The sequence below is a fragment of the Geotrypetes seraphini genome, chromosome 2 (assembly GCF_902459505.1).
Source record: "Geotrypetes seraphini chromosome 2, aGeoSer1.1, whole genome shotgun sequence".
In the NCBI taxonomy this organism is placed as follows: domain Eukaryota; kingdom Metazoa; phylum Chordata; class Amphibia; order Gymnophiona; family Dermophiidae; genus Geotrypetes; species Geotrypetes seraphini.
The window spans coordinates 348,730,940-348,749,363 of NC_047085.1; the positions used below are offsets into that span (position 1 = coordinate 348,730,940).

General features: G+C 42.8%; 2 protein-coding genes across 17 annotated transcripts in view; both read left to right on the forward strand.

Annotated features, from left to right (window-relative positions):
- Positions 1–18,424, forward strand: part of CLASP2 (cytoplasmic linker associated protein 2) — a 650,335-nt gene that overhangs the window by 210,896 nt on the left and 421,015 nt on the right. For all 16 annotated transcript variants that reach the window (XM_033930348.1, XM_033930349.1, XM_033930352.1 and 13 more), the window contains 2 exons: positions 5,268–5,360; positions 8,606–8,751. In XM_033930348.1, coding sequence (XP_033786239.1) covers positions 5,268–5,360; positions 8,606–8,751 — 239 coding nt within the window. The remainder of the gene's footprint in view (positions 1–5,267; positions 5,361–8,605; positions 8,752–18,424) is intronic.
- LOC117353881 (acylphosphatase-1-like) lies at positions 9,098–9,447 on the forward strand. Its single transcript, XM_033930372.1, has one exon. The coding sequence runs from the start codon at positions 9,126–9,128 to the stop codon at positions 9,423–9,425; it is 300 nt and encodes a 99-aa protein (XP_033786263.1). The 5' UTR covers positions 9,098–9,125; the 3' UTR covers positions 9,426–9,447.

The following is an 18,424-nucleotide window of genomic DNA, read 5'->3' on the forward strand; positions in this document are numbered from 1 at the left end:
CAACAAAGGAGATGAGAAGCATAGAGGTCTAAACGGATGATAATCTGAACTTTTTATCATGTTGACCTACATACGGTTGCATTTTTAGCCTAAATTTATATAAGATGGCTAGGTCAGAAAATGTATGTTTAGGTCTGCATGTGCAAAATGACATTATTTTATAAATGCTCTCTGAATATGGAACCTGTTATAAAATGTGTATTGTGGCAAAAAAATGTGTTTGTGAGGAACATCAGAAGAAATTGTTTTTACAAGAGAGAATGCACTAATGAGAAATAGCATCACATAAAGCTTTGCACTGACACAGTGATGTGAAGAAGTCCACCCCCCATTCTTGATTTCCCCTGTTATTGCATATATGGCACGTGTTGAATGGTTTCTAATCTTTAAACAAATGTAATATTAGACAAAGGGATCCTGCGTAAACACAACACTGTTTATAAGTTATTGTTTAATTTATTTAAGGAATAAAGTTATCCAGTACTTTTATCACTTGTATGAAACAGTAGTTGTCCCCTTAGTTACTCAATCAACCTATTAACCAAATTCAGTTGATAATTAGATTCAGCTAACTGAATACAGCAGGCCTGATTGCATCTAGCCCTATTGAATCTAAACCTTACTGTACTGTATATTGAATCTTACTATGAAAGCCGTTGTCTCCAAATGGAGATGACTTGGAACAATGGTCAATCTTCCCAAGATGGATGGTTTGCCAAAATTACTCCAAGAACTCAATGCCGGCTCATTCAGGAAGTTCCAAACCTTCCCAGAAGAACATCCAAAGAACTGCAGGCTTCTTCTCTTTCCTTTGCTAAGGTCAATGTTGGTGACTCCAAAATAAGAAAGAGGCTGGACAAAAGTGGAATTCATAGGAAAGTAGCAATGCAGAATCTGCTTCTATTAAAGATCAACATCAATGCTTGTCTCACCTTTACAAAAACACACCTGGATGTACCCCAAGCCTTTGGGGATGATAATTTATGAACAGAAGAGAAAAGTAGAACTCTTTGGAATACACAGGTACCATTATGTCTGGCATAAAGAAAATGATAGAGAAAAGAGAATACGCTTCCATAGAACAACCACACATTTTGGCGCTGGTGTATGTAGATTTTTACCTTTTTGTAGATTATGGATGCGATTAGGTAGCTTTCTGTTAGCCGAGTATACCTTGGGTTTGCTATTAAACCTTTCCTATGGTACTAGTTGCTCATAAATTTAATCTGCTTTCTTTATACGGTCATATGGCCCCTTATGAAGGCTGTTGAGCTGAAGTACTTACTTTGTTGGTACCATAAGAACATAAGACTTGCCGCTGCTGGGTCAGACCAGTGGTCCATCCTGCCCAGCAGTCTGCTCACGCGGCAGCCCCTAGGTCAAGACCAGTGCTCCAAATGAGTCCATTCTCACCAGTTTAGCATGAAATTGTCCAAATTTGTCTTGAAACCCTGGAGGGTGTTTTCCCCTATAACAGACTCCGGAAGAGCGTTCCAGTTTTCTACCACTCTCTGGGTAAAGAAGAATTTCCTTACGTTTGTACAGAATCTATCCCCTTTCAACTTTAGAGAGTGTCCTCTCGTTCTCCCTACCTTGAAGAGGGTGAACAGTCTGTCTTTTTCTATTAAGTCTATTCCTTTCAGTATTTTGAATGTTTTGATCATGTCTCCTCACAGTCTTCTCTTTTCAAGGGAGGAGAGGCCCAGCTTCAGATCTAAAGGACAAGAAGCTATATTGCACTGATGGGCTACATATTACTACAGCAGGAAAAAGAAACCTTGCAGAGAAATTTAGACAATATTTTTCTAGGCATTTAAACTAGAAGGTGGGGGTGGTGTATGTACGAAGGACAATTATAGAGACCACCCCCGGCAAAAGAAAAGATGTGATAGTAGTAAAGACTGCAACATAAGCAATATCAGCAACTCATTTCTTAGTATTGCAACGGAAAGTGAAACGACACAAAAATCCATACGAAAAAGGAGATTATCGCTGAAAAATAGCTGGAAAGCGATGACCACAAATGCTCGCAGTCTAAGCAACAAAGTTCATGATCTGCAAGCCCTGATGTTAGAGGCAGATCTAGATATTGTTGCTATCAAAGAGACATGGTTCAGTGAATCACATGGATGGGATGCAAACATACCGGGATATAATCTTTTTAGGAAGTGCCTTGGGCCGGATCATCAACCGAAGTCGTGCGAGCGCTGTGCTACTCTTCAACCTCGAGCCCTTAAACGTCGTTGTCTTTTGGTGGAGAAGCTCTTCAGGGTGGATTCTTCCTCCGATCCCTCGACTTCAAAGGCGAACTCGGCCTCACCTTCGACCGAGACTCCTGCTTCTACTGCTTCCACCTCGAGCCTCATCAGACCTTCATCGTTTGCAGCGGCTCTCTCCACGATAACGTCTGCTGTATCTTCCCCTGTATCCTCAGGTCAGATAGCTCAGCAGAAAGTTCCAGCGGTGGTGCTTAAGGTGCCTAAGACTTCCAGGTCGAAGCACATTTACACTGTCTCGGTGGAACCTCCAGCCAAAGCAGGTGGTCCGGTTTCAGATGCGGATCCATCCTTGCTGGCTTCTTTCCAGACCAGTTGGAGAAGCAATTCATTCAGTTCCTTACTAATATGGGACCGAAGCTTCTTCCTGTCATTCAGCCTGGGCATTCTGCAGACTCCTGCGAGGTTGAGCCGCTTCCTTTGCCTCAGTCTGAGCTTGCACATTCTTTGCAGGGAGCAGAGTCTCTGCGAGTGTCTGGTCTGGCATCTAAGCACGTAAAGCAAGGAGCAGAAGCTTTGCAAGTGCCTCGGCAGGAATCCTCACACTCTATACAAGGAGCAGAGTCTTTGGGAGTGCATCGAGGTCCTCCACCAAGCCTCTGGAGCTTTGATCTACAGCCTCCAGTCCTATCCATTCTTTGGTGGCATCGGCTGCTTCTGTCTCTGAGGCGAAGTCTCCTTGATCTTCGAGATCTGCTTCCAAGCACCGTTCTCACCGATGATCGAGGTCTTCATCGAGGCATACTTCCAGGCATAGTTTTTCTTCTAAAGAACGTCCCTCTTCAAGTAAGCCTCGATCTACTCTTACTTCGACTAGACCGCCGACTCCTCGATCGAGGTCTCCACTTCCACATCTCAAGGATGCATCAGTTTCGATTGTCTAAATCTCCATATTCTTTTGATGCCTTTTTTCCTGCCGAAGCTTCATCTTTGACCCAGGCTGCCTCGATGACCTCGAGTCCTTCTCGAGGCAAAGCATTGGCGGATCAGCTATCTTTTTCATCTTTTCTTCTTCAGATGGCTGTTGACTTGGATCTTCAATTAGATGCAGAGTCACTTAAGCTTCCTCTTCACAAGATGCCTGGAGACCCCTTATACCATTCCAGCTGTTCCAGGCAAATTGGACTCTAGGTATAAAATCCTCCATTTCAAAGGGTTTGACAACTCACAGTTATCTCATCAATCCCTGCTTGTGGAGTCATCCTTAAAGAGGTCCCATCCTTCCAAGGTTTATGCCACCGTTCCTCCTGGAAGGGATGGGAAAACTATGGACAAATTCGGACGTCGCATCTACCAAAATTCTATGATGTCCTCTAAAGTCCTTAATTATAATTTTCATTTTATTACTTATTTTGAGTTCCTCATAACTCTTTTACCTAAATTTTTGAGTTATTTGGATACTCAAAAACACTTTGAATTTCAAGAAGTCATTGCTTCTCTATCATAACTCAGATTACATCTCCTTCAGTCTTCTTATGATGTCTTCGAGTTGTTTGCCCGGGCGGCTGTTTGCCTGGCTTCGTACCATTGACATGGACCCTAATCTTCAGGACCGCTTGGCTAATATTCCTTGTGCAGTCAATGACTTCTTTGATGAATCTATCGAGACAGCCACCAAGAAGTTGTCTGAACATGAAAAATCTTTCGCTTCTATTGTCAGACCTAAGCCAAAGTCAACTCCTGCCAAGTCTACACATCATCCTCCCATTTACCAGAGGCATTTTGCTCCAAGGGCAGCTCCTTATACTCGCCCCACTACTAAGAAACAGTAGCCTCAGAAGCAACAAAAATCTCAACCTTCTGCTTCACCTAAGGCTTCACAGCCTTTTTGACTGTTTACAACAGAGCATAACCTCCATCGTTCTGTCTCTGACTTCTCTTCCCCGTATAGGAGGTCGTCTGCATCATTTTTACCACCGATGGATGACAATTACATCCGACCTCTGGGTGCTGACCATCATCAGGGAAGGATACTCTCTTCATTTCACTCAAGTTCCACCAGAGCTTCCTCCAAGAGAGTATCCTTCCAATCCTTTCCAGACCGCCGTTCTTCTTCAGGAAGCTCAATCTTTGCTTTGTCTCCATGCCTTCGAACCAGTTCCTTTGCCTGGTAGTGGTAGCAGCAGCTCTAAGGAACCATGGTCTTCAGGTATCTCCCTATCTAGATGACTGGCTCATCAAAGATTCAACATCTCGGGGTTATTGTAGCGACCCAACAGACTGCGTGGTTCCTACAAAGTTTGGGATTCAAAATCAATTTTCCCAAATAACAACTTCAACCCTCTCAGAATCTACAATTCATCGGAGCTGTTCTGGACACTATCCAACTCAGAGCATTCCAATTCTTCCTATTTTCTTTCTCTCCCCTACATGTGCAGTATCTTTCTATCCCTCCCTCCCAACCCCTTGTGCAGTATCTTTCTATCCTTCCCTCCCATCCCCTTGTGCAGCAGAACCCCTGCAGCTTCTATCCCTCCCTCCAATCCCTTGTGCAGCAGAACTCTTGCAGGCTGTATCCCTCCCTCCCATCCCCCCTGCTGTGCACCCTTCCTTCTCTCCCCTGCCAACTGCGAAACCGAAATACCTTGTAACAAATGGCAACGTCAGCAGCAATCTAGACAGGCTACTTCGCAGCCTTCTCTCACCCCGGCGAACCTCTGCCGCATCACTGATGATGTCATCAGCAACACGGTACACTGAGCGCCCGGGCAAGAGAAGTCTGCGAAGCAGCCTGTCTAGATTTCTGCCGATGTTGCCGTTTGTTACAAGGTATTTCGGTCTCGCGGTTGCCAGGGGAGAGATGGGGGGGGGGGGGGCGCTCTTGCTGGTGACTAGGACTTATTTTCGGGGGTAGGGCTTATATTAAGACCTACCTACCCCCGAAAATCATGCTAGGGCTTATTTTTGGTAGTCAGGTGTAAAGTGATTTTTGGTAGCAGTTTAGAAATTCTACAAATACTGTTTTCTTGTTTAATTTCATTATACTTTCAGATCTATTCCAGTCGAGAGCTTGAAGAAACATTAAACAAAATCAGGGAAATTCTTTCAGATGACAAACATGACTGGGATCAGCGAGTCAATGCGGTATGCTTTTTCTACGTTTTAAGCAGTATTTCTAATTTTACACATTAAAAGTTTATTATAACTTCATATTTATTTTCAGTACTTAACAGATTGAATTTGATTGGTTTGACAAGGATGGAAGGAAGAGTTTAAATGCACATTAAGATTACAGCAAAATGGGAGGATATTATTCAAATGTATATGTGTGAATTACATAGAAACAGAGAAATATGATGGCAGATAAAGGCCAAATAGCTCACCCAGTCTGCTCATCCACAGCATCTACTATCGCCTCCTCTCCTTAAGAGATCCCACATGCGTGGCTCATGCTTTCTTGAATTCAGACACATCTACCGAGAGTCTATTCCACGCATCTACTACCCTTTCTATAAAAAAAAAAAATTCTTAGAATACTCCTTAACTTCACCCTGTGCCCTCTCATTCCAGAGCTTTCTTTCAAATGAAAGAGACTTGCCTCATGTGCATTTATGCCATGTAAGTGTTTAAACATCTCTATCATATCTCCAAGAGCAAGATTTAGGGGTTAGAACTGAAAAAGCTGTATCTAGGTTCCTCTAAACATAAAATATGGTTGCTGTTAGTCCTATATGCAGAATTGTGGGATCATATATGCAAAAAATACAGACTGTATGGAAGAACGCTTGAATTTGAGGTTAAATGAGGGAAAAATAAAACACTAAACAAAGGGTATTTTGTTCCTTTTATTTGTAGGATCATTGACTAGCTTGATGTTGAATGCCATAGAGAGTTAAAATGGTAATAGTACCACTGTAAAAGGATTAGATGAATTGCTGCCCAAGAAGGTCATTTGATAAAGTTTTGGAACAAAGTTGAGATGTGGACTGGCATGTAACATAATTTTTCATAGTCATTGTTAACCGTGTTATACGGCATAAGAAACATGGGGCATTTGAGCTTGAATAATTAATTTAAGTTGGTTTATAAAGCCTTTGTGGGATCTCTTAGGGAGAGGAGCAGATATTAGATGCTGTAGAAGGGCAAACCAGGTGGACCATTTGGCTTCTATCTGTGTCCATATGCCCTCCTATGCCTGGCATTGCCCCACTGACTGTATCCATGTACCACCCTCATAAAATGTTCTCCTTTGTGTCCCTCTTCCTATGCTTCCATCAGTGCCCACCATTTCCCCTCTTTGCGTATATCTCCCTGTGTCCAGCTTCTTCTCTTCTCTTACTTCTTTTCACAAAAGTGTGTCTTACCCTCTCCTTCCTCCCTTTATCCCCTTGGTTCAGCATCTCTTTCCCTTCCCTCTCCTCCTCCCTGCAGGTCCAGTACCTCTCCCTTTTCTCAACACTCCCCAAGTATCCGGCACCTCTCTCCCTTCCCTCTAGCTGTCTTATCCTGGGTCCAACATCTCTCTCCCTTCCCTTTAGCTTGAGCTCTGAGCTGCATATCTTTTACCTCTCCCTTCCGTCCAACTCCCAGCTTTAGGTCTAGCACCTCTCTTTTTCCTTCAGCTCCAGTCTTCCCTCCACATCAGTACCTCTCCCCCCTTTCCTCCAGCCCCAACCCCCCATTGGTCCAACACCTACCTTTCCCCTAGCTGAAATCCAGCACCATCCTTCAGCTCCAGCTATAAAAACAGCCATCCCCCCACTGCAAGTACATCGATAGTGGCAGGCGACATCCCCCACCATGGGTCAGCATCTCCTCCCCAACTCCCCTTGAGCCTACTACCCGAACGAGTCAGCCAAGCCACGCCAAAAAATCTTGAGAAGCCTGCTCTGAGGCCTTCCTTTAACTGACACGCCCCCCTCATTGATGTAACTTTCGGTTTCACGAAACTGGAAGATATATCAAAGAGGGACTCATCAGCAGAAGGAAGATCTCAGAACAGACCTATGAAGATTTTTCATCATCTGTGCGGCTGGCTCCTTCAGGTAAAACCACCGCCATGCTGAAAAATTTTCAGAGGCCTGGAATAGCTGACGAGTCCCTCCTTGATGTAACTTTTGGTTTTACGAAACTGGAAGTTACATCAAGGAGAGGTTCGTCAGCTAAAGGAAGGCCTCAGAGCAGGCTTCTCGACATTTTTCAGCATGGTGTGGCTGACTTGTTTGGGTAAGGTAGGCGCAAGGGGAACTGGGGAGTAGATGCTGAACTGTGGGGAGAGGGCATGTTGTTGCACTGACCCTGGTGCAATTTTTTTGGAACAAAGCTGTTTACTGCTCCAGTGAGGTGCTGGAAGTCCTGTTCCTGTTCCTGCCATAAGTTGGCTAACCAACTAACCAAATGTGGAGAAATCTAGGCACTGCTTTTTTCAGCAAGTTGATGAGCAGCAGCCCTTAATTTTTCCACATATGGTTAGGTTCGCTACATTCTTATTCATTGGACCCTGAGGAAGGTGTTTTGCCGAAACACGGCCCATGTTGGGTCCTTTCAATAGAAATGTAGATTGTTTTTAAGCTTTGTTTTTGAGTTATTTTGAAGAAATAAAAACAGACTTTGAACATATTGTTTCCACAGTTTTGTTTTGTTTGGTTTGCTATTTTTTCTGTGGAAACTTGGGTCAATTTTTCTTGTTTTTCTATATGGAACTATTACAAAATTCCTCACAGCCACCCAACTCATCATTAGTCTCTCACCTTCACCACACTTTTTTTGTGAAAACTTTATCAAAAATGCTCTTGCAATAAATTGAATTAAAGAAAACAAACTTAACTTGCATAACAGCCAATTCATTAGACCACTGCCGACATGGCCAATGTTTAGATTCTTGTATAAGGGTGGAGGTCTGCTGAAAAAAATAAAAAATCAAACTTCAATACGTACTTTCAAACAACAGCTCCCAGCAACAAAATACATATATTCAAAATTATTCCAAGAACCACAAAAATTAATTCACTTCATAAACAACAACCTTTGTTGTTTAAAAAAAAAAAATGGTGTTGGCCTTCTAAACAGTGCTAAATGAAAAACTTCAAATCACCTTTCCAATGACGTCAGGCTAGGAACTCAGCAAATCAAATTTACCAGAGCGAATTCAAAGAGACTTCCACTCAATTTTCAAATTTAGTCCATATGGATGAACTGAGTTTAAAGTGAAGATCCATCTTTGTTCTTATAATTTTATTAAGGCATATATAAGTTGTCAAGGACAAGTCTATTTAATTGCAATCTACTAAAATCACCATTTACAGTTAATTTGTGTTGTCTTGATCTGTGAATTAAGAAGGGCTGTATTCAGTTGTCATTCATGGTACTATCCTACTTTAATTTTTTAGCTCAAGAAAGTTCGGTCGTTACTAGTTGCTGGAGCTGCAGATTATGATTGCTTTTTCCAGCATTTGCGATTGTTGGATGGTGCTTTTAAATTGTCTGCGAAGGATCTCAGATCACAAGTGGTTAGAGAAGCCTGCATCACTGTAGCGTAAGTACATATATAGTCTTAAGTTAAATTATTCATATGGTATAGCAGAAGTCTAGTGATTTAATCATATTGGCTCAGTTACCAATAGGTTTTCTCTTACCTTTGTAATTGGGAAGGTTTCTTATTTGTATGTCTGAGTGCCATCTTGAAACTCTTGTGTCTGTATGCAGATAGAGATATCTGAGCTTTTCATTTCAGATTATATTCTGCCCAAACTACTCAGGTCTAGAAAAGAATACTTGTACTTCATGGTATATTGTGTTTATATAAGCGACTTCCTGTCCATGCCATTCCCAATTCCAAAATGGCAGCAGTCGCGCAAGGCTGCTACAGAAAGTCATCTCGGAGCCGGATCGCAGAAGACAGGTGGGACCATGGCTGAGGAAGATCCCTTGATCTCAGTGAATTATGAGGTTTTTGGGAAAGTCCAAGGTGTATTTTTCCGAAAATTTACACAGGCTGAAGGAAAACGGCTGGGGCTGGTGGGCTGGGTGCAGAATACAGAACATAGCACTGTGCAGGGACAGCTTCAGGGACCCATGTCCAGGATCCGAGAAATGCAGCAGTGGTTGCAGAAAAAAGGAAGTCCAAAATCACACATTAAACGTGCAGAATTTCACAGTGAGAGGAAGCTTGCTCAGCTGGAGCACAATGACTTCTGTATTGTCAAATAAAAGCAGAGCACTTTCCACCTTTTATCTCATATCCAATGTGAAAACCCTTATTCTCAGTGTTATTTAGTTAACTTTCTAAATTATTTGTATCTTATAGTTGTGAAATTCTCATGCATGGAGCCTCCTCCCATGAGATCTTTAGTTTTATGCTTGTAAACTTCAATAATATAATACAAAATTGCAATCCTAAAAAAAAAAAAGAAAGTCATGTTTGCCATTTTTTCAGTGCAGCCAATGGGGGCAAGAGCAATATGGCATGCTCCTGCCCCAAAGAGGCCACTAGACTACCAGGGCTTTTAAAAGGTAGGCCTGGGGAGGGCAGAGTTGTGAGCAGCCCATGGAGGAGATAGGTTTCTGTCGATGGTTGGGTGGGGGGAGGGTGGGGTTATGGGGTTGGGGTACAAAATCTGTAAACAAAATGTGGTGGTTCTTTATCTCGTGTTATGAGCAGTTTGGTATCCCTGTAACCAGTGCAGTCAAACCTCATTAAATGGGAGTCATTGTTGTTGCCATGGGAAAGCAGATACTGAGCTTTCTACTTTCACTATGTGTCTTTATGAACATCGTTTTAATGATTCTAAGGCCTCATATAATATGTGATGATAGAGAACACTGACCATTTTCCTGCTGTATTGTCACATTTATTTATTTAAATAAATAATTTTTAGCCCGCACCATTCACACTTTATTTATTATTCATAAGATTTTCAAATAATTTTCACTAATAAAATAAAGAATGGAACACATACAATAAGGTTCTTTACATAATACAACAAACAACAACTTCCATCTAGTCCATATTATGAGAAGTTACACCTTAATCATATTTAATCTTTTTAATAAGGAAAGTTTATCTATTAATAAATGAATACATAAAGTTTGGCCAAACAGACCCACTAAATCTGGTGTCAATCTATTGAGTTCTTAAACAGTCAGTTTTATTTCTTTTGTTTCTCCTGTAAATCCAAAAATTGCTCTTTGTATAGAGTCCCAAAAATAAATTCTCTTGAAGTTTTATAATACACTTACAAGGAAATTTCAAGTAGAAAGTAGCTTATAAAGCCAATTCCCGAGTTGCTTTAGTTACATGTGGAAAAATCTGTACTAAATCACCACACTTTATTTTATCATAAGCACAAAAGATATATTTTTTATACAAGTGTAGATGGGAGATCACATGATGTTTTGAGCTAGGGCCCTGATCACTTCATACTCCATCAAACCAATTTTTGCTTACTTATCAGAGCCACTAGACATTGGTATGATAGGTTATCATATGGTCAAGTCAAGTCAAGTCTGATGAAGCAATGTTGATGAAAACGGCTAAAAAGGATGGAGAAAGGTTAAAGCCGCAGGATGATAAAATGACAGACCCACTGTCTACGCGGTGATTCAGTTTACAGAGTCAGCCCTGGAACAGGTAAAGGGGGCTGTGGTACAAGCATTGGGACTATTTTTGGAAAAATTGAGAAAGCAACTCACCTGGAAACTAGGATGGCAAAACTGGAACACTGGATGTCCATGATTGAAGATGGTTCTAAAGAGAGTTGAGCAGATCTTGACCCCTTACAAATACTTGTGTGTGGCCATACCGAGAAATTAGAAGATTTAGAAAATTGCTCTTGGAGAGAAAATTAAAGATTTTTGGGCATTCCAGAAATGATTCCAAACCAGCAACTCCTTGCGACACTGGAAGCTTGGTGGGTGGAGGTGTTCCCCATGTGGGATGGTTCAGGCCCCGAGCGTTTAAGTGTGTGTATAGAACGGGCCAGAAAACAAATAAAGATCTTCATTTGCAAGTGGTGATTGAGTAGCTTCATAACTACGATCACAAAGTGGAAATTTTGAGGTTTTACAGGAATAAGCATGATACGCTCAATTATTAAAGCAATCCTGTGCACATATTTTAGGACTTTTTAGTTGTGCTGACGAAACAACACAGATTGTTTCAACTAGCAGAAATAAAGATGCTCTTTGTTTCTTTATCCTGTACTATCAAAGGTCTATCATGAGGGTCACACTGCTTCTTTGAAGCAGTGCTGGAAGTGCAGAATCTTCTTAACATGCTGGAGCTTATTTCGGTGACATTGACAGCCCCTTAATGTCTGGACTTTGGCCCGATGGGGAATAGAGAGTGGAGAGTGATACAGGGAAAAAATCTGTCCCCGTCACTGCCCCGCCCCGGCCCACCGTCCCCTTCACCGCCCCGTCACCGCCATTCCCTTCACCGCCCCGTCACCGCCATCCTCTTCACCGCCCCGTCACCGTCACCGTCACCGCCATCCCATTCACCGCCCCGTCACCGTTCCCACAGCATCCTTATAAGCCTTAATACTGCAATATTTAGCGTATTCCTTTCTTATAAATCAAAGTTCTGGCTGCTGAACTAGAGAAAGAGATGTTCAGCTGGCAGGGCTTTGTTTATAAATTTTTATCAACACAACTAATATACTACTTTATCCTAAAGCAAAAAATAAATAAATAAATATAATTTTTTTTTTCTACCTTTGTTGTCTGGTGTCTGCTTTCCACATCTTCTTATTCAATTCCTTCCATCCACTGTGTGTCTTCTCTCTGCATCTTCCATTTGCTGTTACTGTGCCTCTCCCTTCACCCCCCCCCCCAATTGGTCTAGCACCCATCTTCTTCCCTCCGCTCCCCCATAGTCTGGCATCTGTCTTCTTCCCTTCCAGCGTCTTCTCCCTACTCTATCTTCCACATTTCCCTTCAGGGTCTGTTCCTCTACCCTCTTTCAATGTCTGTTCTATTCCTTTCTACCACCACCCTTCCCTCCCTCCTTCACCATCTGTTCCTTTCTACCACCCTTCAGCTCCTCTCACGTGGCTTATCTATCTATCATAGTAACATAACATAGTAGATGACGGCAGATAAAGACCCGAATGGTCCATCCAGTCTGCCCAACCTGATTCAATTTAAATTTTTTTTTCTTCTTAGCTATTTCTGGGCAAGAATCCAAAGCTTTACCCGGTACTGTGCTTGGGTTCCAACTGCCGAAATCTCTGTTAAGACTTACTCCAGCCCATCTACACCCTCCCAGCCATTGAAGCCCTCCCCTGCCCATCCTCCACCAAACGGCCATACACAGACACAGACCGTGCAAGTCTGCCCAGTAACTGGCCTTAGTTCAATATTTAATATTATTTTCTGATTCTAAATCTTCTGTGTTCATCCCACGCTTCTTTGAACTCAGTCACAGTTTTACTCTCCACCACTTCTCTCGGGAGCGCATTCCAGGCATCCACCACCCTCTCCGTAAAATAGAATTTCCTAACATTGCCCCTGAATCTACCACCCCTCAACCTCAAATTATGTCCTCTGGTTTTACCATTTTCCTTTCTCTGGAAAAGATTTTGTTCTACGTTAATACCCTTTAAGTATTTGAACGTCTGAATCATATCTCCCCTGTCTCTCCTTTCCTCTAGGGTATACATATTCAGGGCTTCCAGTCTCTCCTCATACGTCTTCTGGCGCAAGCCTCCTATCATTTTCGTCGCCCTCCTCTGGACCGCCTCAAGTCTTCTTACGTCTTTCACCAGATACGGTCTCCAAAACTGAACACAATACTCCAAGTGGGGCCTCACCAATGATCTGTACAGGGGCATCAACACCTGCTTCCTTCTACTGACTACGCCTCTCTTTATACAGCCCAGAATCCTTCTGGCAGCAGCCACTGCCTTGTCACACTGTTTTTTCGCCTTTAGATCTTCGGACACTATCACCCCAAGGTCCCTCTCCCCGTCCGTGCATATCAGCTTCTCTCCTCCCAGCATATATGGTTCCTTCCTATTATTAATCCCCAAATGCATTACTCTGCATTTCTTTGCATTGAATTTTAGTTGCCAGGCATTAGACCATTCCTCTAACTTTTGCAGATCCGTTTTCATATTCTCCACTCCCTCTTCGGTGTCTACTCTGTTACAAATCTTGGTATCATCTGCAAAAAGGCACACTTTTCCTTCTAACCCTTCAGCAATGTCACTTACATACATATTGAACAGGATTGGCCCCAGCACCAAACCCTGAGGGACTCCACTAGTCACCTTTCCTTCCTTCGAGCGACTTCCATTAATCACCACCCTCTGGCGTCTGTCCGACAGCCAGTTTCTGACCCAGTTCACCACTTTGTTAGGACTCAAAGTTCACCACTTTGGGTCCTAACTTCAGCCCTTCAAGTTTGTTCAACAGCCTCCTATGAGGAACTGTATCAAAGGCATTGCTGAAATCCAAGTAAATTACATCTAGCATATGTCCTCGATCCAGCTCTCTGGTTACCCAATCAAAAAATTCAATCAGGTTCGTTTGGCACGATTTACCTTTTGTAAAGCCATGTTGCCTCGGATCCTGTAACCCATTAGATTCAAGGAAATACACTATCCTTTCTTTCAGCAACACTTCCATTATTTTTCCAATAACTGAAGTGAGGCTCACCGGCCTGTAGTTTCCTGCTTCATCCCTGTGACCACTTTTATGAATAGGGACCACATCCGCTCTCCTCCAATCCCCAGGAATCACTCCCGTCTCCAGAGATTTGTTGAACAAGTCTTTAATAGGACTCGCCAGAACCTCTCTGAGCTCCCTTAGTATCCTGGGATGGATCCCGTCTGGTCCCATCGCTTTGTCCACCTTCAGTTTTTCAAGTTGCTCATAAACACCCTCCTCCGTGAACGGCGCAGAATCTACTCCATTTTCTCGTGTAACTTTGCCAGACAATCTCGGTCCTTCTCCAGGATTTTCTTCTGTGAACACAGAACAGAAGTATTTGTTTAGCACATTTGCTTTCTCCTCATCACTCTCCACATATTTGTTCCCAGCATCTTTTAGCCTAGCAATTCCATTTTTTATCTTCCTCCTTTCACTAATATATCTGAAAAAAATTTTATCTCTCTTTTTTACATTTGTAGCCATTTGTTCTTCCGCCTGTGCCTTCGCCAAACGTATCTCTCTCTTGGCTTCTTTCAGTTTCACCCTGTAGTCCTTTCTGCTCTCCTCTTCTTGGGTTTTTTTATATTTCATGAACGCCAACTCTTTCGCCTTTATTTTCTCAGCCACTAGGTTGGAGAACCATATCAGCTTCCTTTTTCTCTTGTTTTTATTGATTTTCTTCACATAAAGGTCCGTAGCCATTTTTATCGCTCCTTTCAGCTTAGACCACTGTCTTTCCACTTCTCTTATGTCCTCCCATCCTAACAGCTCTTTCTTCAGGTACTTTCCCATTGCATTAAAGTCCGTACGTTTGAAATCTAGGACTTTAAGTATCGTGCGGCCGCTCTCCACTTTAGCCGTTATATCAAACCAAATCGTTTGATGATCGCTACTACCCAGGTGAGCACCCACTCGAACATTAGAGATACTCTCTCCATTTGTGAGGACCAGATCCAATATCGCCTTTTCCCTTGTGGGTTCCGTCACCATTTGTCTGAGCAGAGCCTCTTGAAAGGCATCCACAATCTCCCTACTTCTTTCCGATTCCGCAGACGGAACATTCCAGTCCGCATCCGGCAGGTTGAAATCTCCCAACAGCAGAACCTCCTCTTTCCTTCCAAACTTTTGGATATCCACAATCAGATCCTTATCAATTTGCTGCGATTGAATCTCCCTACTTAGTCCACTTATGATAGCTGATCTTGGATTCCCTTGCGATTAGCTCAACCGTACACTGGAGCAAAGAAATAACCCCCCCCTGGGAACCTGGGCAGGCAAGCAAGCAGAAAGTGTGGGGATGTGGCCCACCTTATCCGAGTTTCCAGGGAGCAGGGAAGGATGCAACAATTCCTCCCATACCACAATTCTGAGGAGGTTTTGATTTTTCCGTGAGGCAGGGCTGATCCCACCACTGAGCACATGGCCTCACATTTTGGCCCCATTTCCTTGCTCTTAATGATGAAAAGATCCTCAAAAGGTTTTTTTTCTCCTGGTTGGTTAACCTTTTGAGAATCTTGTCAGTGTGGTTAACCATTTTCACTATTCTTACATTTTGGCCCCATTTCCTTGCTCTTACTGATGAAACCAAATGAGGCCCTGCATCCTTTCGTATCTTCCATGGACTGCCCCGTCTTCAGCGTCTTCTCCTCTCCATCCTCCCACCCCCAGCACCCTTCACGTGGTCCAGCAGCTCCCTCCTGCCGGCCAGCCGTGGATTTCCCTCCCTCTCTTTCCCTTACCTTCTCTTCTCTTGTTGAAACTAGCGATTTCTATAAGGCTATGTGCTATATTACAGCCGGAGCCTTGAAGTCGCGTCGGGTTGCCTGCTAGAAAAGTCTCCTCCAATGCAACCGGAAACAGGAAGTTGCGTCGGAGGAGACTTTCCCAGCAGGCAACGCGACACAACTTCAAGTCTCCGGCTGTAATACAGCACAAAGCCTTATAGAAATCGCCAGTATCAACAACAAGAGAAGGTAAGGGAAAAGGAGGGAGGTAGATGCATGGCCGGCCGGCAGGAGAGAGGGGGCTGCCGGATCAAACGCTCTTCACCGCGTGTTCACCTCCCCGTGCTAACCATTCACCGCTCCACGGGGTGGTGAATGGCCTTGTCCCCGATCTGGCGGTGACCTTTTTTTTTGGTCACCGTTTTGGCGGGTTAGCCACGGGTAACAGCCACCGTGTCATTCTCTAATAGAAAGTTTTTCTCTGTTGCCCTTTGGCGGAATCCTACAGTGTTGGTACAACTGCTGACTCTTTACTAACATTTCTTTTTTACATGGATGGATTGGGGGCCTCATGGCACAGAAACATAGTCTGCTAACTTGCCATGTGCTATATTCAGCATGAGAGCTTAGCATGATTCCAAATTGAGAAGGATAAAGGAGTGATGGAGATGGGAAGGATAGGGGGGGAAATGATGGGGAAATATCATGCTTTGATGTGTTTGATAATGGACTGCTTTGTGCATTCATGATAATTTTTAGATTGTTGCATGTTTACATACATATATTCCTGACATTTAGTCTTGCCACGTGGTTCTATTACCCTGATGTGGATGGTTTTCATTTGACCCTGGGTGAGGGCTGGGCACCTGTGGTGAGACATGAGGTAATCAACATATTTTTTTTTTCTGTTTAACACTTGCTCATTATGAGTAACACAAGTTTGCATTTAAGGTCCTGGAACGTATCAGTTAAACTTAGCAGAATTTTAAGCTTGCTGAAACACTACCAGTTGATATTGCCTGCCCCCAGGAGTCGAGATTGACAGATATGGAACATCTTAAATTATGTAGAGGTTGGGTGGGTAATGTATATTTTTCTTTAACATCCTCTAAAAAGGCAGGAATAGCAGTATTGATCTGTAAGGTATCTTACCTGTGCAGTATAAGAAGCTTCTAAAATTCCATATGATTTTTAATACAAGAAACAGAATTTTGTTTACTGATAGTCTATGTGTCAAATTGATACAAGCATATATTTTTCAAGAAATTACTGTGTTTCCCTGAAAATAAGCCCTACCCCGAAAATAAGCCCTAGTTAGATTGTCCACGAAGCTCCTTCCGAATATACCTGACACTCCCTGACTCCATCTGTAGGCAGATTTATGGGTATAACTAATTAGTATAACATAAACAAGTCATATGCATAGAAACATAGAAAGATGACGGCAGAAAAGGGCTACAGCCCATGAAGTCTGCCCACTCCATTTACCCACCCTATTAAGTCTGAGTGCTAATGACTTAGTTCCTTAACTTGACCGTCGTAGGGATCCCACGTGGATGTCCCATTTATTCTTAAAGTCGAGCACATTGGTGGCCCTGATCACCTGCACCGGAAGTTTGTTCCAGTGATCTATCACCCTTTCTGTGAAGAAATACTTCCTGATGTCACCACTAAATTTCCCTCCTCTGAGTTTGAGCGGGTGCCCCCTTGTGACCAAGGGTCCCTTGGGAAAGAATATATTGTTTTCCACCTCTACACGTACTTGAATGTCTCAATCATGTCACCCCTTTCCCTGCGCTCCTCTAGGGTATAGAGCTGCAGTTTGCCCAGTCTTTCTTCGTATGAGAGACCCTTGAGTCCGGCGACCATCCTAGTGGCCATCCGCTGGACCGATTCAGCTCGAAGCACACCTTTCCGGTAATGTGACCTCCAGAATTGCACACAGTATTCCAGATGAGGTCTCACCATGGTTCTGTAGAGTGGCATTATGACTTCAGGTTTGTGGCTGACGAAGCTTCTATTGATACATCCCATCATTTGCCTTTCCTTGGATGAGGCCTTCTCTACTTGTTTGGCAGCCTTCATGTCTGCGCTGATGATCACTCCCAAGTCCCGTTCTTCTGAAGTCCTAGCTAGTGTTTCTCCATTTAAGGTGTATGTTCTGCATGGATTTCTGCTACCGAGATGCATGACCTTACACTTCTTAGCGTTGAAGCCCAGCTGCCATGCAGCTCTCGTTTCTAGGATAACCCATAACTGCACCCAAGGATTCAGATTTTTGCCAACTTATACGAATACAGAGACCAAAGCTATATGAAATATTTTATTATAGATATAAAAATATAATTTACAAGCCAGAAGTAAATAATAACTAATTATTGTTCACAATATATCTGAATAATTTAGCACACAATTATTACACAGTAATCACTAAGTAAATTAGTAAATATGACTAATTCTTACACACAAGTATAATTCCTTACAAAACTAAGTCCTGATAATAGCAGCAATCTATTATAGCTTATCACCAAGGGGACCTAACATTCCTATCCATAACCAATACAATTCTAGCTAGCCCAGCTGAAAGAAGAGATAATTCCTTTTTCTCACCCTTTAGATTATGCCTCAGCAGATCTGGGAGATGGAATTCTTCTGTTTCCTCAGTGTAGCAGATGATAGAACTTCTTCTGGTCAGAAAAGTCTGTTTGTCACTGGAAAAGCTGTAATATATATTAGTTAGAGTTCCTTTTGTGATATAAACCAGATCTGTTTCAAAGACAGTTCTGCGTCTTCATTCTCATCCAAGAGCAAGTCACAAGAGGTAACTTATCA